The sequence below is a fragment of the Chrysemys picta genome, chromosome 21 (genome assembly GCF_011386835.1).
Source record: "Chrysemys picta bellii isolate R12L10 chromosome 21, ASM1138683v2, whole genome shotgun sequence".
In the NCBI taxonomy this organism is placed as follows: domain Eukaryota; kingdom Metazoa; phylum Chordata; order Testudines; family Emydidae; genus Chrysemys; species Chrysemys picta.
The window spans coordinates 7,813,189-7,839,019 of NC_088811.1; the positions used below are offsets into that span (position 1 = coordinate 7,813,189).

The window sequence follows — 25,831 nt, forward strand, 5'->3', positions numbered from 1 at the left end:
GAAGCAGCACCAACCCAAGCGCCTCTAAACCCGAACCCTCTAACCGGTCAGAGCGACACTAGCTCTAGTTAAAGACCAAATAAAGTGAGATTCCCCATCCTGTGGGTCAGTCATTACAACCGTACAGACCAATAGGCTATGCAGAAAGAGAAAAGCTTATCCCTTCCTTGGGATACGACTGCCAACTTTTCACTGGATGCTCTCTAGCCGGGATCTTCTGTCTAATGCCAATCTCAGTACACAAGACCATGAGCTTCTTTATGGGTTGGAAGGAATAAAACTCTGAGCTTTCATCACAATCATCAAAACCAGCCTCCCCGCTCCATCCAAAGCCCAGCACAGAAATCTAGAGACATGTTCATCACGTTTATTCCCACAGCATCCATAAACCCGTCGGGAGGAAAATAAATCCACAGTTTGAGATGTATTGATTATGAAGTACAGTTTGCCTCATAAAAAGGTTTGACAGGGAGATTGCTATCTGGCTTTCAAAGGCCTTGTAGTAGAAATGGAAGATCTGTCCCTTAGGCCTGGAACAGGGTTTGAACCTTAAACGTCCAGTGCTAGAAGCGTTGCCCCCTACTACTTGAGCTAAAGGGATTACTCCACTAGCTTGCAACTGCAGTAGGCTGTTATCCCCTTCAGCAGACCAGCCACTAGAGGGAGACAAAGGCCCACACTTCCTTAAAGTGCGTTAGACATTGGATAAATGGTTGTTCTGAATGGTGTCACTCTTCCCTCAGTACTGAACCAATACCCCAGCATGGCCATAGGGGTCACTGTGCCATATCATTCAGAGGAGACTGAAATCCTGACCACTCACGGTCATTAAAAATGTCATAGTACTTAAAAAAATAAATGGTATTCTGGCCAAACTCCATCTCAAGGAATTACATTCTGCTTCCCTAAATCCTCGCTATAGTTTCACAGAGGTATTGTGTTCTTTACTTCCTACCCCATAGTGTTGTGCTGTTAAACACAATGTTCCACCCCAGAGGTGGATGCATTTCCACTGTGGTGAAGTAATACCTATACATCCCCTTTCTCCCCCCACAGAGATGTTGTGGAAAGGGTGTTCGGATCCTCAGATCTCAAGGTGTTACAGAAATGTGAAGTACCGCGGTAAAATTCTGTGAGAACCTCTGGGTTTCCTTTGGTTAATAGTGGTGGTTATGGTAGCATAACTTCTGGCAGCCTGCTGGACTGAAAACCAATTCTTTCACCCTGCTGCCTTCATGCAACAGCTGGAGATGTTCTCGGAAACTCCATGCTCCCAAATTCAATTAACATATTGGCATCCTACATCTCATCACTCCCAGAGCTCTTATTTATAGCACATGTGAGGCCAAATTTCACCCTCTGATGCATGCAAAAAATTGTCATCGACCTCCAACACAGCCACATATATACACCAGAAGCATTTTTTGGTCCCCAGCTCCACTTCTCGATGCTTATCTCATTCGTCACTAAAGCAAAATGCTCTTCTTACATGTCCTCCCCCCCCCCATAATGATTAGCCATCAAACCAGACTATAATCACAAGGACCCTGTCAATTTACATACCATGATTTTAAAACCTTTACCTCTAACCCCCCAATTCGCTAGTTAGAGTCACAGGGGGAACACATCACTACAGGCTATTTCCTTATTGAATTCAGTCCCTCACCTACCCACCATGATGCACGCACTTACTGAGTTAGAACTGGACAACTGCCAACACCAAATTCGTTTTGCTAGAAAGAAAAATTGCATGGACTTTTGCAAACAAATTCAGAAAAGAACACTTTGCAATTCCGGAGCACCAAGCAAACATTAATGAAGCCTAAAACCACCCCCAATGAAGCCAACAGGAATTATTTGACAAGGGGAAATGGAGGCACGGGGAAGTTAAGTGACTTGCCCAAGTCACAATGAGTCAGTGGCAAAGCCAGGAATAGGATGCACAAATTATTGGGTTCAACACAGGATGAAGTAGATGAAATTCTGTGATATACAGGAGGTCAGACTAAATGGTCTAATGGTCCCTTCTGGCCTTCGTATCTGAGTTCTGACTTCCAAACCACTGCTCCAGCCACTAGACCACACAAGCAAGAAATCAAATATGGGGCCTCCACGTTTATACCCTGTTCCTTCCTACTATCAGGGTGATCAGAAGTTCTTTGACTTCCAAACTGGGTTAAGTTCTGAGACTGAAAATATAAGACCAAATTCTATTTTATGGCCTTTTTTAACCAAAGAGTCATCTGAAAACAAGCCCTCTCCTAGCGCTCAATACAGCTGCGTAGGCCATTTTCTATATGTGTTGTACAAGGTGAAAGCTATCGAGGGACAGTTCCCCACAGATGTTAAACACGTAACTTCAGCTGGCTTGTGAAACACTGGCTTCATGCGCTGGCCTCTGACTATGCATTCAAAGGCCACATGGTAACCACAGCCATTACCAATCCATCTGGCTGAGGGCATAAACAAGTGAAATTACAATGATGCATTTGCTGTTTGCAGTACAGCTGAGACCGATACAGGGGCCAGGCGGGTGGAAGTCAAACTTGATTTTATTGCTCCTTTTTACTTTGCACCGTAACCGTCAGTGAACACAAGTTCAACCCAAACCTCAAAACCACCACCACCAGGATTCTTTCCTGTATTTTAAGAGGGGCATCCGGACGTGGTGGCTCACATTTGTCAACGCTGGTTTATTATTGTGCTGGGCTGCACAACCTGGTTTGTTATTGTAGGGTTGCCTCTGAATGGTGAGATGGTGGCACTGAATTTTTTTTTTTAAATAATCATCACAGAAGCATTTGCTTTGAGGGAACTTAATGGACTTTGCAAACTAAGAAGAAACTAATTTTTTTGCACTTCAAGAGACATCATCAACTTGAAACAAAAATCACAATCCCCTCTGAAAAACTTTTACCTAAATATTTACACCTTAGATTACGCTAAACAAATGAGATCAGAAAATCTCTTTTTGTTTACTCCGCATTTGCCAGCATTTTATTGCCAGCTTCACTCCTTCCCGGGGACCAGTTGGGCTCCCTGTCCCAAGCCCCAGCACCGAGACATTATTCGCATGCACCTTGGTGGGTGAACTCCCTTTCCCAGGCACCATGAGAGGGCACCTCCAAAGAACAGCAGCAGCAGCAAAGCGAACACTGAAGAGGCAAAAGGAAGATGCATGGCCGGGGAGGTGGGAGCAGGCGTATGTTCAATGAGATCGCTCCTTAGCCTGCCCTAAAGACCCTTCTAAACATCAGTAAGGGAGCAGGAATCCCTCAGGAAATTAGTCAATTAAAAATAATAATTGAAGTTGATTGTCCCTTTAATAACAAGGCTCTTACAACACCTTCTCCCTCTGCATCTCCTCTGTCCGCGGAACCCAAATTCCGAGGACTGTACTTAATCGTTCCCATACAGATACCATGGCACTTGTTCAGACATAAGAGTGCACAGCTGGCGCCGAGACAGCTGCTGCAGATGCTGCTTCATTTATTCACTCAGTCGAGAGCCTTCAGACAAAAGGCCCCACTGTATTTAAATGCAAAGTAGCCTGGTCACCCGGCTCCGGAAACTGTGCAATAAGCCAGAGCCGGGATTGATCCTGAGAGGTGCCGAGCACCTGAATTCCAAGAGGGTTGCCCCGAGAGCTGCAGACACTCGGGTCCAGACCCTGGGAAAGCTTTCACGGTGCGTGGGTAGGACCCTGGCCACCATGGCAGCCAGCGTGGATTCACACGTGATCACCATGGCTGAATTTAGGAGAGTGGAGAACAGCTCCCAACCAGGAGGCACAGCGGGAAGGTCTCCCACGCTGATCCCTGTCATCCAGGGCTGTCACCACGCCTGTCCTGGGCGTCACTAATGGCAAAGCCATGCACTGCGTGCTGTCAAACGCTGCCATGGAGAACGCTCTGGAGATTGTGCCAAAGAGAACAAGAGCAGAGACAGAACTCTGGGGTCCCGGCCACTCAGCGAACCCTCCACCTTGTTCCGCCTGTCCACACACCGAGGGGTCTCATGGAACATGCATGGGGAGCAGCAGCTCGGCCTAACTCTGGCTGGATCCTGACTCAGTGCATGGACCTGAGCAAGTCACAAAGAGCCTAAGCATATTCGGGGTTAATTCCCACTGAAACCAATGGGCGTTTGGCACTGAACTGGCTTTGGTGCTTCTCAAACCCCACCAGACACCTAGCCGCATCTTTAGCGCCTAAACATCTTTGACAATGGGCCTAATTTTCAGAGTTGCTAAGCACCCACCACACCAGTTAAAGCCTGAGAGAGCTTTGGGGGATCGGGACCTTTAAACCAAGCTTCCTAATCTGTCTCACCGTTCACCCCCACTGTGATAAAAATGGCTGCCTCTTTGGGGTGCTGCAGAAATGGACTAGGCTGTGGGTGTCCTGTGCTTTAGGGGTGACCTTGCTGTGTGTATTGCTATTAAGGCTGTCTCAGCACCCTCACAAAAGGACATGACCCTGCGTGGTATTTCATACCCTGATTTGGGGATTCTCCCACACGGACTGGAGAAATCAAAGTGGCATTAAAAAAAAACAAAAAAATAAACCCTCAACAAATGACCACCCACACAAAAATCTCAGAGCCGGCACAATTTACAGCCAGGGTTGGCGCAGTCCCCCAATGTCGGACGACTGGATTTTCTATCCTGCAATGCTGAGATCAGATGCAACTGTGATGTCAGCCCCCAAATCCCAGGCCTTGCTGTGTCGGCATTTGGGTCGGGCCCTGCTATACAAAAGAGGAGATTAGGATTTAAAGCAAACAGGGAGGCTGGGGGGGGGAGGGGGGGAAGAGGCGCTTTACAATAATGTTGCTATGCTTAACAACAATCCTTTCACAGGGTCTGTTGGGGATTTGTTTTTTGTCCTGAGCCCGTTGGCTCTGGCAGGAAAGTATTTGCCTTCGTAAGCGTCCCTTTGTTTAATTTCACGCCAGCAGACAGCAGGTGGGTTGTGGCGACATGTGATGGAGCAGGCCACGTAAGCACCATGAATGGGCATCTTACATCAAGGATCTATCATTCAGGTCTCAGGCACTGACCCAACTACCTGCTTTCCTTAATGCCAATTTGGACTGTAAAGCACTTATGTAGATTATTATTTACGGTAGCGCCTACGGACCAGGCGAGATGGGGATCTCATGGTACTAGGTGCTGTACTAACAAAGAGATCATCCCAGCCCCCAAAGAGTTTACAGTCGAAATAGACAAGACAGATAGTGGGAATGGCATAGAGCTAGAGCATACAAGCAAAGTGATGGTTTGCAAACAGCATGTTGGTGCCCCAATTTGGGAGAAAGTGACAAAGAGTCCTCTGGCACCTTATAGACTAATACACGCATTGGAGCATAAGCTTTCGTGGGTGAATACCCACTTCGTCATGAAAGCTTATGCTCCAATACGTCGGTCAGTCTATAAGGTGCCACAGGACTCTTTGTCACAATTTGGAAGGGTTTTTTTTGGTTGTTTTTCACAAAGCATTCAAAACAATAAAAAAAAGATAGATGTAAACATCGCTCTTAGAGTTCACTCAATAATCACTGAAATGCATCCACCTCGGAGGAGGACTATAGCACTATTAACAGCTCACAGCAACAGCACACAACAGTTTAGGAAGGAAACAAAGGAACATTCAATCCACCCAATACTTTAGAAACACAGAAAATATACATACAATATAGCTCATGAATTGCTTATATAATAAATGTAACTTCCCGACAAAAGCTTTTGGTTTAATTATCATATTTTTCCCAGCAGCAAGGTCTGTGGGAGCAGGTGTTTCGACCTGGGTTTTGTCCAAACGAAGCTGATTTTATGAGAACTGCTTTTATGAAGAGCTAAATTCGACGACATGAGCAATCTGCAGCTTTCTGTGAAGTTACAGTCATAGCATCATTGGTTGACCATGCCCTGAATGTAGCAACTACAAGAGCCGGATCCCCTCATTTCAACCCTTAGAGGGTTCTCCACAAAGTACCATTATTGTGATATGATGAGACTGCCCGACTGCCAAACGGTACTGGAGGGACAGGGGAGACTGTGTGTATGTCTGTCTGTGTGTGTGTGGACACGGGTGGGGAGCTTGCAGAGATGTTTAAGACAGCCAGACCCATTCTGTGGATAAACATGAGGGAGCTCATCGCACCTTCGCCAGCAATCGCAGAGAAAGATTTTGTCCCTCCACCAAACTCACCTGATTGGTTCGGGCTTCAAGTGGTAATTGAGGGCGGAGACAATAACGCTTTCAGGGAAAGGCGGCTTCCCGACGCTTCTCTGGACGTCGAGGTGAGCGGAGTTGCAGAGGGCATGGACGCCGGTGTCTGTTCGGCTGGAGACGTAGAACTTGATGGGAGTGACGGGTCTGAGATTCTGTGCCGCCCGCTGCAATCCAACAGAAGGGACAGTGAGCAAGGGATTCGCAAGAAGGCATTACAACACAACGCCATGTTCTTCGGCTCTCCCACGTGCCCTCTCCTGCACCACGGCAATCAACGGGAGCAGAAGCGAGGCATGTTTATAGGCCTGGTCGCACTGAAGTGATCTGACCTTTGCTCTGGTAGAGCATCAATCGTACACATTTAACACGAGCATGTGCAGCAAACGGAACTTCCTGCATCTGTTCACCTGCTTCTTCCTTTGAAACTTCTTTTATACAGTTACACACCAGGGAAAAGAGAACTCCCCGCTCCAAGCCCTCTACACATTCACCATGACTCAGTGCTAAGTACTGGCCTCTGATCGTTTTGAGCAGGAAACAAAACCAGCCAGCTCTGTCACTGGCAAATATTTAATAATATTTTCCCGGTTCTCATCAAGGGATCCATTCTGCAAGGGGCTGGGGTCCATCATCTTTCAAGGACATCAACAGGAGTCCAATTCAGAGGCCTCAGCCCCTTGCAGAAAGTAGACCAGTGGGTGCTTTCGTTTCTTTGAGGCCAACAACAAAACAAAACCCAATTTTCAAACACGACGGGGTGATTTTGGGGGCCCAGTTTCAGACACTTTAAAGGGGCCTGATTTTCACACAGTACGGCACATTTGCCCTCTGAGAATCAGGCCCCTTTAAAAGACACCTTAGGCTGGACACCCAAAGATGGAGGCACTCAAAATCCCTAATCCCCACTGTAGATGTAGGCCGTTGCTTTTCATACAATTGTCATCAGGGAAGAAGGAATCACATACAACAGATGTTAGTCACAATGCTTAATGCACGACTGGAAGGTGCCCAGACACTGTGGTGACGAGGATGGTATAAAAACCTAGACAGAACAGAAGATAGAAGAGGAGGTTGGCTGGTTGTTTTGTAAAGGTTGGTTCTGCTTTGAGCAGGGGATTGGACTAGATGACCTCCTGAGGTCTCTTCCAACCCTAATATTTTTCTATGATTCTAAAGTGACTTCCCCTTTAGGGTGACCCAGATTCTAAATCCAGTTTTCCACCAAGATATGGCTGTCTCAGATTTTCCCTAGCCCTGGTCACTCTTTCCACATTGCCATATGGATTGACTGAGCAGAGATGACATTTAGCAGAGTGGCAGGTCAGGTGGGCAAATCCATTCCCCTTCTCGGTGACCCTTACTGAGGCAAGACAACCGTTTGCATTTTAAGTCACAGCTTAGACATGACATTTAGCCAATGCACCCAGCGTTTAAGTGCAACCCAGCAGCTTATCCTGTGATTGGTGAGTAACTGCATTTACAGTGATTTACCGCCTGTTCTCATTTGCGGACCCCTAAAACATTTCAAATGGAGGTGCAGACCCCTTTGGAAATCTTAGACATAGTCTGTGGACCATCAGCGGTCCGCAGACCAGAGGCTTTCTTACAATGCTATTGATCTTAGCCTGACTCTATGCACACACACTTAAAAGAACATGGAAGCCATTCACTCAAGAGACACATCAGCAGCACCTAGGGACCAATCCAACGCCCCTGCAGTTTTGACACCAGACTTTAGCAGGTGCAGGGTTCACCCTTTCATTTTCAGAGCAGACCCCCGCTGAATAAAATATCTCAAGCCAAAGATTCCTCCCACCCATAAAGGGAGCAATAGGCTTCCATCAATTATTAAGATCAGAGGAGGGGCCAGCAGATCAGACTAACAGTAACACAGCACCTAGCTCATGCATTTCATTAGTCTCAGGAATAGATGATATCGCCCAAGGATCAAGGCACTTCCCCATTAATACGCACATGTAGCATTGGAGCTGATGCAAGGACATACACGCAGGGATATGAGTGACGGGATAAACCCATATGGACTCAAGTCACATCCTTCTATTCATTGGTCACGTATGTTACTATGACACAGAATTGGGCTGCTCCTCGCTGTCCTAGTGAGAGTCATCTTAGCATTGATGCGATGTCCTGCTAACACGACTGGGACGTTAGTCACAGCAAGACTAAAATTAAAATGACTACGGGCAATATATTATTTATAGAGCGAGGGGACTGTATTTTACTAGTGCCACCATACCACCCTTGAATCACACCGCAGCTGTGAAGTGAGATGGGGGGGGTAGGAAAAGGGGGACGACGGGACGGGACAGTTAAAAATTACACCCAATAATACTAAAAATCACCATTTTTAAACCAAGGGTAGCGGAAGTACTTTAATATCTGCAAGGTTCTGCACCACAGCACAGCTTCCACAGTGAATTAAACACCTTTTGAAAGGGATTTCAGTTCCCATTCCCCACCACTCTCCTCCCCAACAGCTGTTCCCCCACCCCCCTTCCTTCTTTGCCCCATAACTAAGGGCTGGAAAAAACAAACAGGTGCGATATCTTTACTGCCCCCCTACTGGGAAAGTAAAGAAAAACCCCGATTAATGTGGTGTCCTCTAATGCAGCTAATTAGGCGTGTCTGCGCGCACGAGCTAGGACGAATTACGTTTTCTTAAAAACCCCAGAGAAGACAGGGCAGGTTTTATTTTAACACGTGAGTGGGTAGGAGCCTAGGGTTCACCAGGACTGACTTTACGCATTTTAAAACACAACTTGCCCCGTCTACACTCAAGTTTTCAAAGCACGTTCGCGATCTCATTGTGCAAGCACCCCTTTCAGCCTCATGTTCACCGGCCCCTAGGGAGAGACTAAGGCAGTTAGCCAGAGTGGTTAGGACGGAGAGAGATCAGAAAGATGGGCTGAAAAAGAAATAAAGGAGAAACCCAGATTAATGGCTAGCATTGGCTCTCACTCCCCGCCCCCTCCGTCCGCCCCCCCCAAGGAAAGCAAGCAGTGATCTTTATTAGATTTCAATTTGGTACCGAGAGTCAATAAAGTTTTAACCGCTCACTCGGAAATACCTTCCAGACTCCTGCTATTTCTAAGAGTCCAGAATCCTCTCTGCTAAAACGTACCATTATAAAGGATGGGGAGGAGCGCAACAATGTAACTGAACTGCAGGGGGAAGGCCTGGGAACCAGAACACACCCCACCCGAGCCTTTTCTTGGAGCTCACATGTGGTTACAATTAACATTGAAAAATCTTTATTTATTACCCTTTAGCAGAGAGGAGCAGACAGAAATTAAACAGTTTTCTTTAGCAGACCTTGACATGTGGCTCAGCGACTTATGGTAAAGCTGAGGTTGCATTTATAGAGCAAACTTGCAGGAAGACGTGTTTGGGTTTAGCAGATTTTGTCAGGCATAGGAGAAGCGCAGCAGATCCACCCTTGGGGAACAGGGCTAGAGCCTGGGAAACACCCTGCTTGGCTTGGTATGGATTTGTGTCTGTTTGGGCTCAGGACTCAGCGGGATCCCCACACCCACCCCATCCCTTCTCCAGCCCCTTTCAAGCCTGTGTCTGAACAGCACTGGAAGGTACTGCAGTGAGAGCCATGCGCTGAGGTTTGGATCTCACCCCTCTGCCTGGGAGAAAGTCTCTCTTTTTGGAGAATAGACTGGAAAAGCAGCGTGGACCGTAGGATCGATCCAAGCAGGGCTGGCTGACTGACTGGCACATGGGGAACAATGAACCCACAGAGAGCCACAACTGGACGATGGGGACAAAGAAAAGCTATTTGCACAGCTGCCTCCATCCAGCAGGCGTCCTTCCCATGCAGAACTCTCTGGAGAGGAAACTGAAGGATCTATGTGCTGAACATTCAAGGAATAACCAACAACAAAACCGGAGCTATTAAAAGCTATTTTCCCTCCAGCCCAGCGGCCACGTGGTCTTTAAGAGATATTACAAGTGACTCCTGCACCAGATTCCTTTTTAATAGCTCAGTGGAAGCACGTCCTAATTAATCTCCCCAATGCGGAGCATTGCTGAACTGCTGACCCCCGTTGCAAGCAACTCACAAATGACCCCTTCACTTATGAGAGTGTCCCATAATTGGACCATCCAGATGTCCTTTGAGCCTATATGCAGCTGGTGGTTTGTTTCCCCCTGATTCCCACAACGCTAATCTGCTAATATCACCCGTACTGAATTATGAAAAGATGCATTATTTACTCTTCAGTAATTTCAGGGAAAAGCCTGATGACAAAATAAAAACACTTTGGACCTGTACAGTGCTTTTCATCAGAGGAACTCACCCCGGCATTACTGATATTAATTAAGCCTCCCAAATACCTCCCCTGGGTATTATCTCAGAAATCCAAATGAGGAAACTGAGGCAGAAGGATTAAGCGACTTGCCCAAGGTCACCCAGCAAGTGGCTGGTACAGCTGGGACTAGAGTCTAGGATTGTGGGGTCTCCTAGTGTAACTCTGCTGACTTGAATGGACTTACTCCTGGTCACTCCAGTGCAAACGAGAGGAGGATCAGGCCTTAGAAGTCCCCAGGTGCTGGTTCTTAGCCCACATTGCATCCGAGTGTCCTCACTTTAGCAGATGTTCATTTCTGAGTGCTTTGCCATTTGATGGCTCGACACATGCTGGAGGTGCCTCATTTACCTAGATCCAGTCATCTTTCTATTGGACTTTGCTTTCTGGTGTGCAGTCTCTCCAGCCAACAGTATTCCTTGAGCTGGGATACACATCCAAGGGTTTCACTTTACCCTGAATTCCTGCCTACGCTGTGATGCATGAAAAGAACCATTTGCAGTTAGCTGGGCTGTTCTTCTCACAGGTCATTCGCTAAGCGTTTCCACATTTAGAACCGCATGAAAACGTCCACTCAAGTGCCAGAATGATATGGATCCACGTCCCATATTGCTATTATTCTTCTGGGGCCCATCCTCCCCTCAGTCCACACACCTGCGAACCGCAAGGATCCCATCTACTTCCACAGAAACTGGGTTCGGTCCTAACTTAGAAGCTCTGGCACAAGGGCCAAGGCTGAGCTGAGAGATTTGCAGAGGGAGGGAATAAAGTCCGGGGGGGGGGTGGGGGGGGGGAGGGGAGAAGCTCTGGAACCCTACCTGTAAATCCTTTTTGTTTTTTTGTTTTTTAAACAACAACGAACCTTGCACCGTTCAATGCAATCGTGTGCCTTGGAAACGCAAGAAAAATTCTCCAATTTCCCAATCCAACTCCCATTCAAATCAATGGGACTGACTTCAGTGGGAGCTGGGCCCTTAAAGTATCCTGAAGAGACAGGGAATAACAGGAATCCCCGGTAGGTCCAGCGGGATCCAGAGAAGAGGGACAGAGTCCTGCAGAGCCAGGGAAATCTCGACTCCTGTTTGAACACTGCCCGCAGAAGAGGAACCAGAGAGACATCACCTGCAGTGCTGCAGCCTATAGAAAGAGTTGGTTTTCAGCTCTCTGACCCAGGTCCAATTGCCCTTTAAAGGTTAAAACAGAAATTGAGGGTGGCTCTACACAGCCCATGAAAGCAAGCGCTCCCAGCCCGGCTTCAGAGACGGGCTAGCAGGACACGGCTCTGAAGTTGGGGCTCGGGCTGGGGCTCGTGCTCTGAAGCCTTCAGGGTAGGGTGGCAGTCTACGTACTTGGGGATGGGAGGGGCCGACTGACTACAGACACAAAGAAGGGAGGCCCAGTCCAATAAGTCTGAGAACCACTGAGCTGGGGAAGCAGTTAGAAAAACTCCATGGTAAACTTGTTACATGAGGTCTCTCAGCTCTATCCCGGACATCAGAGTCACCCAGCCACGATACCTGCCTAACTGCGATGCTTGACGTATTGAACCCACAGAGACAGCAGAAACTCTGGCTGCAGGGCCAAATTCTATCGGCGACAATGGTGCAGCTCTCCTGATTCCAGTGACGTTTCCCCTCAGTTTTACACTGGGGTAAGCCCAGGGCCGGCTCCAGGCACCAGCCCAGCAAGCAGGTGCTTGGGGCAGCCAAAGGAGAGGGGCGGCACGTCGGGATCTTCGGGGGCAATTCCGCGGCGGGTCCCTGACTCTCTCTCGGAGCGAAGGACCAGCCGCCGAATTGCCGCCAAAGACTGAAGCGGGGGCAGTAGAGCTGATCGCAATCGCGGCTTCTTTTTTTTTTTGCTTCTGCTTGGGGCGGCGAAAACCCTGGAGCCGGCCCTGGGTAAGCCCTGCAAAAACAACACTTCGCACCTCCCCTGGAGGCCCCTTCAGCGCGTTGCAAACTAATGACATCCCTGTGAGATCGGAGAATAGCATTCACCCCCCGGGGAACACACAGACGGTGAAGTGACCTGCCCAAAGCCAGACAGATAATGAATGGCAGCACCCTGAGAAAATCTGAGCTCCCTGAATCTTGCTGTGCGCTCTAACCACTGGACAACGCTTCCTCTCTGACTGTGCCGTATTAGAGAGAAGGGAAATGCATGCTTTCAAATGGGTTTTAAAGGTCAAAACAGAAGCACTAGGGCAAACTGCATGTGGAAGAGAATTCCATCAAGAAGGCACCAGATGTGCAGAGACCCCACGTGCTGCGCTGGCTCACAGCCGCCTACTGAGGCATGAGGGTACATTTTAAAATTAGTGGGCCTGATCCTCTTCTGGTATATATCAGCACAGCCTCATGGACTTAGACAGTGCTACACCGATTCACACCAGCCGAGGATCTGGCCTGGTACTCAGTGTGATGGATGCAAGTTCTTGCGGCAGCAAGGAGAGTACAGTAGAGACATTCACTAGGTCTAAAAGCCAGTCGCCCACATCGCTGGAGGAGCAATCCAACTCAAACAGGGACAACAGATGACTCATTCCTGTGTCTACCTTCTTTTCTTTGGAGTTTGTTCTGAAACAGCCTCACGCGGCCCTTGGCTGCTCTGATCCCCGCTCCCCCTTGCATGGGAAATAGTATCTGGATACAGCACAAAGCTGCTGGCCAAAGCAGAGCTTTGTGCAGGAAGATTTGTTCTGGGCAGCATTCATCAGCACACTCGGGAGACGATTCAAACCAAACAGCAAGCACCACACTGCACATAAATTCCGGGAGAAAAATACAACGAAGAAGCAACATACACCAGCTCAGGGCTGGGGGTTCTGTTTTCTTGGGGGTGTATAAATTGGATTTGGGTTTGTTGCATTTTAGAGGAGATCAAACTGGGTGCAGTTTACTAGCTGTAGCACTAAACGGGCTTGATTCTGCAAATCCTAACAGTGCTTCCTTATGCAAGTAATCCCACCCAAGTCCAGGTGCTCACTTGCATGAGTAACAGCTACTCATTTGAGTAAGGGGGTTAAAAGCTTCGATGCTGAAGGTTTGTCCCTCTGAATTGCATTTACAGTGGGGTTACCTGTGTGTAAGGGCTGCAGGATCGGATCCTATATATCTTGTCAATATTAATAAAGAAATAACAAGAGAAATGGCCAAGCCACAGTGTTCAGATCTAGATCCAAACTCTAGAAAAGTCGGGGGGGGGATGCTTAGATCTGGGTTCTAGGTTTGCTCCCGTCCCTAGAAATGATACGAGTTTTTAAGGGGTGCAGACTAAATAAATATTCACCAAGAAAGAAAGTTTTAATCTTCTGGGGGGAAAAAGCTAAACATATTAAATCATCCTCTATCTCTGTATGCTTAGTCCGCAAAACTGATCCATCTCTCTGCTCCATGCAGGTAGTCTCTGAACACGAACAAATCCGTGGCTACAGGATTGTCACTATGGTGCATGCCATGACCACTTGTGAACGTCATGGTGACAGCGGGGATAGACTCAAAAACTCCTGCTCCAAAGGACCAGTCCCCAGCTACTTGAGCTAAAGGAGAATCTTGGTTAGCAGTATAGGATCTATGGCGCACAGTTGAGCAGTTCTGATTCCATCCAGGAGAGGGCAGTCGTAAACATGTTTACACAAACATGCCTATGTGGTGCTCTCTAGGAGAGCACTTCACCACCATCCAGCCCCGAAGGAGTCTAAGGCACAGTTTGGCAACCTAGACCACATACGTGCAAACTGTAGGGCTCTAAGATAGCTCTCCCAATAAATGGGGCTAGTCTAGCTGAAGCCGCAGATGTTAGAATGTCCACCAGCTTGTGAGATTTTTTCCCCAGCCTCCTCCAGGTGGCTATCAAGAGCTATAACCATCCTCCGCAACAGCTCCAGAGGAGTCTTAGAATCACCCCGAGGTGGAGAACCAGGCTGCGCCACAATTGCCTCGTCTGGAGATGAGGAAGAGGATGCTGACGACACCAGGGGCTGGTCCAGTTCCTTCTCCTCTTGCAGCTGCTCATGAAAGGGAACCCAGCTCTGCTTGGTACCAACACTACGGTGCTTGTGGTGACCATTCTCCTGATGCCCAGCACATGGAGCCGGCTGAAATGGCTGCAGGGATGCTCTTGACTTGGGGGGGGACCCCAAGGTTCCCAAAGGGCCCAGCTATGCCTAGCCCAAAGGTCCCGCCTGTAAGCTTCCTGCTGGCGCTGGGGTGGAATCCAGGGCGGGCAGGTGGCATATCCCTCCTGATGGGACTGGCTAGGTTGGGTACACAGGAACCCACTTCAGAGTCCAATGAGCAGGAAGCTTCTTCTCGAGACCTCGGCAGCACCGTACCCATCAGTGCCAGAGAAGGAGGCTCAAACTCTGAAGAAAGGGCAGCCAAAGATATGATGTGTGGCTTTCCCCTAGACCAGGGATCGGCAACCTTTGGCACGTGGCCCATCAGAGAAAGCCGCTGGTGGGCCGGGGTGGTTTGTTTACCTGCAGCGTCCAGAGGTTCGGCCGATTGCAGCTCCCATTGGCCTGGGACGGCGAACCGCAGCCAGTGGGAGCTGCGATCAGCTGAACCTGCAGACGCTGCAGGTAAACAGACCGGCCCGGCCCGCCAGCAGCTTTCCCGGACGGGCCATGGGCCAAAGGTTGCCGATCCCTGCCCTAGACAGTATCGGCCTCACTGGTTCTCTAACAGCCACATCTGGTGGAGCTGCTCAGAGCGGAGGTGAAGGTGCTAGAGGAGGTATCTTGAGCACCGGTGCCAGGCAAGTTTCTTGAAGTGCTGGTGACGGTGGCTCTGGAAGGTTCAACAACTCTCTCAACGACTCCGGAGGAGACAGCCCCGGGTAGACACTCTGCGGCGCGAGGAGATGTTGATGAAGGTGCTTCAGGAGCCAGTCTCAACAGGCCCGCAGCAACTCCCTTACTTAGCAGTGTGCTCTGGGGACTGCCTCCTCTCTGAACACCCTCCCGAGTCTCTGGAAGAGCTCATCCTCCTCGAGTCTTTTGATGACGCCTCTTTATTGGTACCAGTGATGCTGATCTGCCTCTTCCTCCCAGTAGCACCAAAGGTGCAGTGCTGACGGACGCCAAGGTGCTCGGTACCTATAGCGAGGCAGAAGGCTCAGATGGAGGCCGAAGTGCTGATTCCATCAGCAAATATTTTAACCTGGTTGCTCTGCCTTTCAAGCACTTAAGGCGGCTGGGGTGAGGGTCACTACTACAAGAGTGGCAGGCATTGAAACCCGGAGAGCACAGCACTTCTCCAGTACCAGTCCTCAAGCTGGGTGCCAGAGCCACACAAAACAAGTTTTTACCCTAACAAACTAACTAGCTACTAAAGGACACTAACAATACCCGGGCACTAGATACAGGTATTGAGAAAAGACTTGCAGAAGCAAGGACAGGGAGCTCCAACAACCGTCACGGGCAGAAGGAACTGAAGGAGACCTGGGGTGGCTCAGCCCTTTATGCCTGCACCATGGGCATAAGACAGAAAAGGGCGCTTGGGCCACCCTGACCGGCCCTGCTAAGGGTAAAAACTCTCCGATAACCATGCACTGGAATGCACCAACACCGACAGTGGAACGGACACGTGCAATCGCTCGAAGAACATCATGTCCTTCGGAGTTCAAGGTTGCAAGAAGGTGGAGCAAAGGGGACAAATTCCTACAGACTCCAGAAGTTTTCCATTAATGTTCCTTTAAGACATCCCATGTGGTTCTCATAAATGCAACCCGACTCAGCAGTGCCCGACATCAATCCAACCACATGAAAGGAACGAGCATATCCATGAATTGGCCAGCGTGCAGCTGAGGAGATCAAAATGCCGATGCCATGAAATGACAATACCAAATATGTTGATCTAACTTTTTCTCCCCACCCCACCTATTTTTTTTTTTTTTTAATAAATTGCCCATTCTACCCATTCGCTTGTTAAAACAAAAAGTTGCTCACTCAAATGTTGCAAAACAACTGCTGACCTCATCCAATGCCCAAAGCCTGGGACAGGGAGGGAAAGCAGTGCTATGCTACGCAGAGGACAGGGTAAATGGGATACACGGCCTTTTGGACTCTCTGTCTTTCCAGCTCTGTGTAACATTCACGCAGCCTTCCAGATACATCTCTGGAGATGGGTGGGTGCTTTATAAATCAATGAGCAATACGAATAAATGTTGCAGAGATTAGGTGACTTGCTTAAGGTCATGCAGCAGGTGGGTGGCAAAGCGGAGCATAAAACCCGAGTCTCCCAAATCCCAGACCAGTGCCCCAGCCGTCGGACGGCTCTAACTACCACCACCAGAATTACAGACAGCCCTCAGCTACCACAGCAGCGAGTGCCGAATGAATGCCAACACAGGCCATCAAAAACAAGCATGGCAAATACACAGACGCAGAGTCTTCTAAGGACCATTGCACCAGTCAGTCAGAGTGACCGCGAGTGATGGCATCACACCAGGCATCGCACAGTCACGTTCCCAGAGCTGGCTCAGTCCTACACATCCATGACTCTCTGGGGCAGCCAGCCAGAAGGCCTGGGTGTCTGGGTGTGGGGAGGTCCAGATGCTGGGGGAGTGGGGTGGCAATCCTGGGGGGTGCAGCTGGTTGGGGCTCGGTGGGGTGGGGATCCAGGTGGCTCACTGGGGTGGTCCAAGTGCAGGGGGAGTGGGGCTCCTCAGTGGAGTTCTGGGTACAGCAGGTGTGAGGCTCAGCGTGAGGGTCTGGGTATGAGGGGGTTTGGATGAACGGCGGTTGGGGGAGACGCTCCCTGTACAGAGATCCCTCCCCATGCAGCTGAGGAGCAATGGGTGCAGGAAGTGGGGGGCCAGAGGAGTTTGCAGAGCTTCCTTCAGCTGGGGGGAAAATCTGGGTGTGGGTCTGACCTGGCCCTGTATACCGTTCAAGGGAAGAGGTAGGCCTGTCCTCCCCAGCCCAGCCGGGACTGGCAGCTGAGCCCGGCGCAGGGTAGGAGCCACCAGCTGGGTCTTCCCCAGTCCCGCCCCCTGCCCTCCAGCGATTTACCTCTCTGCCGGCTGCCGTGGGCACCCGAAACGTACTGCTGGGGAGGGTCGCATGACCACTCTTGTGGCTTCCCTTTGCTTTCCTATCAGAAAATCATTTTGGGGGGAGGAGGGGATACAAAGAAATCTGCGGGGAACATAAATTCTGCGCCTGCGTAATGGCGCATCATTCCCCCAGGAGTAATCTGACCCATCACTGACATGCAGGTGTCTCTGACAGCTCTGAAAAATGGCAGCTGTTTAAGAGCACATAGAAAGACAATACAACAGTTCGTCCAGAAAGCAAAGAATACTGCTTGTTAGCTGAAGCGGCAAGAGTAACGTTTTTTTTTAGGTAGGCATTACTTGTCCTGGTTAAGTTTGAGCTAGGTTATCAAGGTCTACAATTCTACCCGTGCAAAATGTGAAGAGTGATCTTTAATGGCCACAAGTCATTCTTTTCAGTGACCATAGACGTTTACTATTTCATCTTAAAAGGACAGCACCTCCAAAAGTGTATCACCACCTGACACCATGTTGGGGCACTGATTCGGTGCTAAGAGTTCACACCATCTATTGAACTGCACACAGCTCCCTCCTGCACACCCCTCCCAAACATACACACGCCTCCAAAGAGGAAAAGGAGAGCAAGCGCTAAGACTATGCCAGAGACATGCACACTGTCCTTAAAACCCAGAGGTGATAAGAAAACATGCTGCTCTAAGAATACTACGCTCAGATACTATGGGGAGGGAAGCTAGAATAAAACATATGGTTTAATCTCTGCTTCTGGCAAGCCTAAACCCAGCCCAGAAACATGCCAGAGGATAATCTTTCCAGAAGTAAAGCTTATGAGAACCATACATCATTTCTGTTGCTTCAGAAGTGACTAGAAACAGTGGTGTGAGTGTCTCATTCTGGATAGCAGTCAGCTGCAGCACAAGGTGCCTGGATTGTAACCTCTCTGACAGCTCAAATCTCATCTCTCACACAAACAGGCATGTGTTTCACTTTAGCTTATAACTTACCCCGACTGCAAGAAGTAAATTAAGACAGCAGAGTCTCCTTTTAATTACAGCCACTCGTGGGGACAGGGGAATCACTGGCAGTGTTCAGAGATGTGCCACTCAATACAGAATTGTAATTAACTTAGCATTACATTACAAAAATGCCTAGATGTGCAGAGCATTAATTCTGTAACCTGTACTAGTGACCCACTTTCTACTGGCTGACATAGGAACAGGTCTTTTTTCACTGCTACTGCACAGTTAGGGCCCAATCCTGTTAACAATTGATACAGAGAGAAGTCCTGACCACCGTGGGAAGTCTCCTGGAAGTTAATGGAATAACTCAGACGCTACTCACAGTGTTTGTAGGACCAAACCCATATCCAGTGTATTAAAGGGATACTTTCAGGTTAGAAATCATTTAAAAACCCCACAAGGTTTCTTTATATGTGTTCATAGTTATATCCGAGAGCATTAAAACCGGAGAGAACTTTTAATGGCAAATTTCCTTCTTCAGTTTTTGCATTTCTTGTCATCTTGACAATGAAAATGAACTAGCCAATTTCTCTCTTGTTTACATGCAGCGTTGCTGGAGCTGTGCTGATCCCAGGATATTAGAGAGACCAGGTGCGTGAGGTAAATCTTTTATTGGACTAACATCTGTTGATGCGAGAGATAAGCTTTTGCGTTTACAGAGCAAAGAACGCTACGTAAACTTCTCTCTTTCACCCATAGAAGTTGTACCAGAAAGAGATATTACCTCTCCCGCCTTGTCTCACTTTTGTTTACAGTTACTAGTCAGTTTCACCTCTGGGTGTCCCACACTAACACAATGCTGCAATGTTTGGATTGCAGTTCTGCAGGGGGATGTTTAGCTTAAAAAACAAAAACTGTTTCCACTGGAATTTTCAGAACCATTTCTACTGGTCTTAGGTTTCATGAAAAGTTCTTCTTACAAGCCAGCTTTTGGTTTAATTTTGGCCAGGCAGAGAAGAAGAATGTCTTATTGTTAAGGCCCTGTATTGAGACTCAGGGACCCTAAATTCAGTCCTACACTCTGCAACAGACTCCTTGTGTGACCATGGGCAGGTCTCAGAAACCCAGATTATCAGGTGTTTAGGAACCTAACTCCCATTGAAATCCATGAAGGTTAGGTACTTAAATACCTTTGAGGATTTGTTCCTTAATTTCTCTTGGCCTGAGCTTCCCATCTGTAAAATGGGGAAAACAACACTTCGGCACAGGTGTTTTGTGGGGATAAATTAATTAACATTTGCGAGGTACAGTGAGCGGAGCTATGTAAGTACACAGGCAGACACCCGGGATCGCCTTTAATCGCTCTACCAGGAAGACTCCAACTCAGTATCAAGTCTCTCTAATTTGAAGCTATTTGGTTTTGCTTGTGTAGAAACTGAGAGATTGTCACTGCCTGTCAATTAGTGAGAGGACAGAGGGTAAGACTCCAGCGCTAATTAAACATTTCTGATGGCTTTGCTTAGATAGGACAGTCATACGACCCTCTGGAGAGGAATGCACTTAAACAACATAAGCATGATTAGCAGAATTCCTCTACATCAGACAAAATTCCTGCACATTAGACAAGTGATCTAGGAACCAGATGTTCCCTTGGTACAGTTCCCAACAGAGATTACAGAAAAGTAATGGCTCAGTGAAAGTGCTGCCCCCTTTGAGACAATAATGACCATGAGGAACATACATTAAGATTAAACCAGTCATTCATGATTGCATCTCTGGGACAACAGGCTGACTACACCATTCTTATGAGTGTTTACATTAAAATTAAGCACAAATCATTAATTTTAATATACCATAGGAATAACTGAGATTTTGTTAATGGCAAACAGCTATTAAATACATGGCTTTGGAATGTGACACCAGTTTAACAAATGCATTTGCAGGCTTTGGAAATAACAATGCTTTGCATCCATACAAGGATCTGAGGAGGTTTTACAAACATCCAACTCTCATGCCCCTGGGAGGAAAGTATTTTAATACCTCTTTTATAGGTGGGGAAAACTGGGCACAGAAAAAGCTGGATGCCTACCACAGGGTCCTATAGTAAGCCAGGTTTTGTCTACACATAAACTTTCACCCATTTAGTTAAACTAGTTTAGCTAATCCGGCACTACACGAACACCAGTTTAACCAAACCGGTTTAAAATCAAATCTCAAGGTAAACCAGCACAACTCTGCATTTAGACAAGTGCCTGCCCATGCAGAGCAGCTTGCAGGACTGGCCCCCACATCCCCTCAAAAAACAAAGAAAAGGCATGAAAAACTTGTCCTGGATCAAATCCTTAACAACAATGCCACTGAACTGCTGGGTAACCTTGTGCAAGTCACTTCATCCCCCGTGCTTCAGTTTCCCCATCTTTAAAATGGGGGTAATAATATTGAACTCTTTTGTAAAGAGCTTTGAGATCTACAGACTAAAAGTGCTGTACGAGGAGCTAGGTATTATTATTATTATAAGTGGTCAGTACAAGAACAAGTGTTCCCCCTTATAATATCTGTGGTTTCACAATGCAACCTTAGCTTTTCGGTTTGTGTCAGTGCCACCCCAAGTACCTACCTCCAAGTAATTCTGGACACCGAGCACAGACTGATCAGCCAATGTCTCCATGACACCACTGCAGAGCAAAAGGAGGACAACAGTTATTAGCAATTGTCAGTGAATTCCAACCTTCAGCCAATGGCCGAACATCACACATAGGCTGGGCACCTGGGCGACAGCAAAATAAGGATCGTCAGCTTTTTTTGTCAAGTGACTGATGGTGATTGAGATCCAGGGAATTCTTTACATACAACTGATCTAAGGATTAAATGCTACCGTCCACTTCTGTGCGTGCGAGCAGAAAGCAGTACGAGTCGGCTGGCAGGCTGCAGGGGGGGAAGCCAGGAATAAAGGGTGCTGTCCCCCCGCAAAGAATGGGGTTTGCTTTTTCGGATCAGGGAGGACGAGGCTCTCCTTGTTATTAACCATGTCAAGATTCGGGGGAATTCGAGGAGCTGATAGCATTCACTGGCATGGCTCACCCCTCCGCTGCATGGGCCTGACCCAAAACCCAATACAAGAGGAAGGATGGTTCAATGGTTAAAGCACTGGGCTAGGACTCGGGGTCAAGTCCGTCCTCCACCACAGACTTCCTGCGTGACCTTGGGCGTCGTTAAGGGTACGCCTACACAGCCCATGGCACCGAGCCGGGGTCGACAGACTGGGGCTTGCACTATTTGTGCTACAAACTGCTGTGTGGACATTGCAGCTGGAGCTCGAGCTCTGAAGCGGGGGGGGAGGGCCACGGGCTTCATAACCTGAGCTCCAGCCCGAGCCACAGCACTGCCTCCCCTGGCCATTTTTAGCGTAGTAGCGTAAGCCTGAGTTTGTCGACCCAGGCTCGGGGGCTGGCGGCCGCGGGCTGCACAGACATACCCCGAGGGAGAGATTTAGATGCCTAAAGACGCTTTTGAAAATCCCATTAGGTACCTACCTGCATCTTTAGGCACCTAAATACCCTTAAAAATGTTGACCCTTGGCCTCTCTGTGCCTCACTTTTCCCTCTATTAACTGGGTATAAAAATATTTCCCTACCTCACAGAGATGTTGAGAGGACAAATGCATTCAATACTGTCAAGTGCTCCATGACACTTATACTACAGCTATGGGGTCCTGACAAGTAATGTAGATAGATTGCCATGGACTTTGGATCAGGCACCAATACTGTACATAGAAGTAAAATTATATATACACGTTTTCCTACCACTACACGCTGCTAATTTAGACAGGCTCTCATTTAGCAAAGCAATTACGCACATGCATCACCTTAAGCACATGCTTATGTCCCATTAACTTCAAGGGCTGGTAAGTGTTGTACTGTATTGAGGCCACACAAATAGGAATCAAAGTTTTACAAAGACTTCTTAACAATTCACAAAGCATGGAGTTTGCGGCTTTCCAGCTATAGTAATTGTCCCATTAATAATAATGGCCTAATCTGATTATAGGCAAAGAATAATATTTAAGCAGCAGATGCAGACACAAATCTATGACTATGGTTTCAACAACAGATGACATTTGCATATCTTATTTCAGTTATTCCTTCTCTATTCTGCTTGCATTGTCTGCCTAATAGAATGTCTCGCCGAGAGTTAAAGAGACTCACTCGAGTGGAAAAAAAAGAAAAGCAAAATAATGCAATCTCAGCTGTCAAAATGGATTACGTGGCATATCCAACGTTCAAACTCTCCCTGCAAAAATTAAATGGCCCTTTTACTGCATCTAAAGACAAGTTTATCTGCCTTGGTTCTCTCTGCATCATTCAAGGATGAAGGGAAACGGTCACATACAGCACTTGGCATTTTTAAACACTTTTCTTTATTTATTTTACTTTGCAAAAAGGTTTGTGACTGCAGAAAACACAATCCATCCTTTTCTCCTCGTTCCCTAGCCAGGCCTCCATCCTCCCACCTACATAGGAACTGCCACACCAAGGATCTCTCCTTAGCTACTGAGATTTCCTCCTCTTTGGTCTTCCTGCTTTTCTCCCTTGCTCCCCCATCCCGTCCATGCAAAATACTGCCAAAAGTCACCTTCCTTCCTCCCACAATGTTCTGATCACATCACTCCCTTCTCCGAAGTACATCCCCAATTTTCCCTCTAGCCTTCCATATCAAGTTCAGCATTAACGATAATGACAACCCCACTGAAGTCCTGGGGACGATTTGCACAAGGTAAAGGCTTTCAGGATAACGTCCCAACCCCGCTGACGCTATGGCAAGCAAGCAGTGTGACTGACTGTACCGTCACCCGCGCAAACATGCGCATTTGCGGGACTGGAGCTTCAGATCAGAAACGTCTCGAGGCAGGGACCTTGTGCAGCACTGCGAAAACCGAGCACGGCAAGAAATAACTCTACTCATTCCAACAGTCGCTGACCTGCATGTGAGTGATTTTGATTCTCACATTAGAGACAAAGTAGAAACGACAGGCTGAAAGTTATAGACATTGAGGCCTTGTCTACACTAGAAAGGATTTGCCTGTAGCCAATACTGGCAACAGAGTTTGTTTATAGTATATACCAGTTCCCCAAACAAAAATTAGCCATAACTACACCTACACTGGAGCTTTTGCTGGTACAGCTCTTATTTTCACACTCCTATGCAACAAAGCTACACCCGCAAAAACTCTGAAGCCAAGTTACTCTGCTATAAGTCCCAGTCTACAAACTTCAGAGGGGTAGCCGTGTTAACCTGTACCCACAAAAACAACAAGGAGTCTGCTGGCACCTTAAAAACTAACAGATTTATTTGGGCATAAGCTTTCGTGGGTAAACCCCTCACTTCTTCAGATGCAATCTACAAACTGTTCTTCGGGGTGCAGAGATCAGCCCCCATGGAACCGCTCGCTGGATCAGGGCCTCAGCCTGAAATACCTCCATCAATTCAAATGGAATTACTTTGCATTTACACCAGTTTGAGATCAGAATCTGGCTCTTTTTTCTATCCTCCAAGGGACCTGTGTCATCGTTCAGTCCCCCATCACTCCAGGTAGGGCTTTGAGGGAGGAGAGAACCAGGACAAAATCTCCCCCACCCCAAACGATTTGACCTAGTTCAAATTTCTAATCCCCAGTAGATGTATTCCTGCTCTCCTCCCCTTCCCTATGCATTCAATAATGTGATTAATAGTTACCAAAAAGACAATGAGTTATTTACCTTCAAGAGTGGTGTGTAATTTCTGTGCCTCCCACCCCTTTATGGTGACCAGATAGAAAGTGTGAAAAATTAGGACACAAATTGCGGGAGGGATAGCTCAGTGGTTTGCGCATTGGCCTGCTAAACCCAAAGTCGTGAGTTCAATCCTTGAGGGGGGGCCATTTAGGGATCTGAGGTAAAATAAGTACTTGGTCCTGCTAGTGAAGGCAGGGGGCTGGACTCGATGACCTTTCAGGGTCCCGTCCAGTTCTATGAGATAGGTCTATCTCCCAGGGGTTATAGTTGCCTATATAAAACAAATCCCCTACTATTAGGACATCTGGTCACCCTACACCCCCACCCTATGAATGTATAGATCACGGGCTTGTTTTACCAACACCACAGTACGGGAGGATAACCACCACTACGGCACCTACCTATATTTAGTCCCAAAGTACTGAAAGAAAACCAAGTACCGAGTTTTGGGAGAACTCATCTCTGTTTGCAAAGGCTCCCCTTTAAAAGCTCGGCTTTCGGGTCAGGCTCGCGCAGAAGATACTGTTACATCTTCCCCCTCTGGATTTTAGCAACCCGGACCTGCTCCTCATTGTCTCTGCTTGGAAATAACCCCCGCCCCGCTTTGCACGGAAAACTGCGAGGTCAGAGCAAACCCCCTCTCCGCCCAGGACCCATGCCCGACCCAGCGTGGAGCTGCCGGGGGATCCGATTTCAGTTTCGGCAACCAGCCTTCCCATAGGCCCCTTGCAGGGCAGCTCCTACAGCTGCCTCCTCTCCCGGGGCCACCCAGCAATGAATTTTCTCCCCTCGCCTAGGTTTCCCGTCTTGTTTCCCCTCCCAGGACGCGGGGCAGCTCGCCCCTGGCTGTCTCGCCAAACCACGCGCCCCTTCCAGGGTGGATTTTCATCCATGCATTTTGCAGGCAGCGACCAGGGGCGCCACATCGGTGCACATGTTCAGGAGATAGAAAGCTTTCAGGGGCCTAAAGAGGTTGGTGTCGCTGCTGCTTGCAACTTTGGCAAGCCCTAGCCACCCACAGAGCAAGAGGAGGAGCCGAGACTTAGTTGCAATCAGCTCCAGGGAGTGAGGAAAAGTGTTGCCTTTGGTATAAAACGTGTTAATGGCTTTGTGATTTACAGAAGAAAAAAAAATTTTTTTTAAGGTCTAGCGAGGTTTAGACTTTAAAGGGTCTATCTCGTCTGCTGCAGCTTTTGTGCCTTGAAAAATGCTCCCTTTGGGTTTCAGAGTAGCAGCCGTGTTAGTCTGTATCCGCAAAAAGAAGAACAGGAGTACTTGTGGCACCTTAGAGACTAACACATTTATTAGAGCATAAGCTTTCGTGGACTACAGCCCACTTCTTCGGATGCTCCCTTTGGGGAAACAGTTGTGGGTTTGTTTTTTGTTTTTAACCAAAATGTTTCCCCGCGGTTTGCACGCCAGGCAGCTGCAGGGGGGACTTGAAAATGGAATTGACTAGACACTGAAGTAACCCAAGGGGAAACTGACTAGTCTGTATCAACATGGCCCCA

The 25,831-nt window shown here is 48.0% G+C and overlaps 1 protein-coding gene across 6 annotated transcripts in view; it reads right to left on the reverse strand.

Annotated features, from left to right (window-relative positions):
- The window catches only part of PUSL1 (pseudouridine synthase like 1), a 74,722-nt gene extending 49,683 nt beyond the window's left edge, over positions 1-25,039 (reverse strand). For 2 of the 6 annotated variants that reach the window (XR_010594197.1, XR_010594196.1), the window contains exons 1-3: positions 24,722-25,039; positions 21,167-21,224; positions 6,213-6,400 (exon numbers count right to left, since the gene is read on the reverse strand). Coding sequence is in view for 1 of the 6 variants with exons in the window: in XM_065574793.1 (XP_065430865.1) it covers positions 6,213-6,400; positions 21,167-21,224; positions 24,722-24,780 (305 nt within the window). In the remaining 5 variants the exon portion in view is untranslated. The remainder of the gene's footprint in view (positions 1-6,212; positions 6,401-21,166; positions 21,225-24,721) is intronic. The other 4 variants (XR_010594201.1, XM_065574793.1, XR_010594200.1 and 1 more) reach the window with 3 other exon arrangements.
- Between the last annotated feature and the right edge of the window lie 792 nt (positions 25,040-25,831).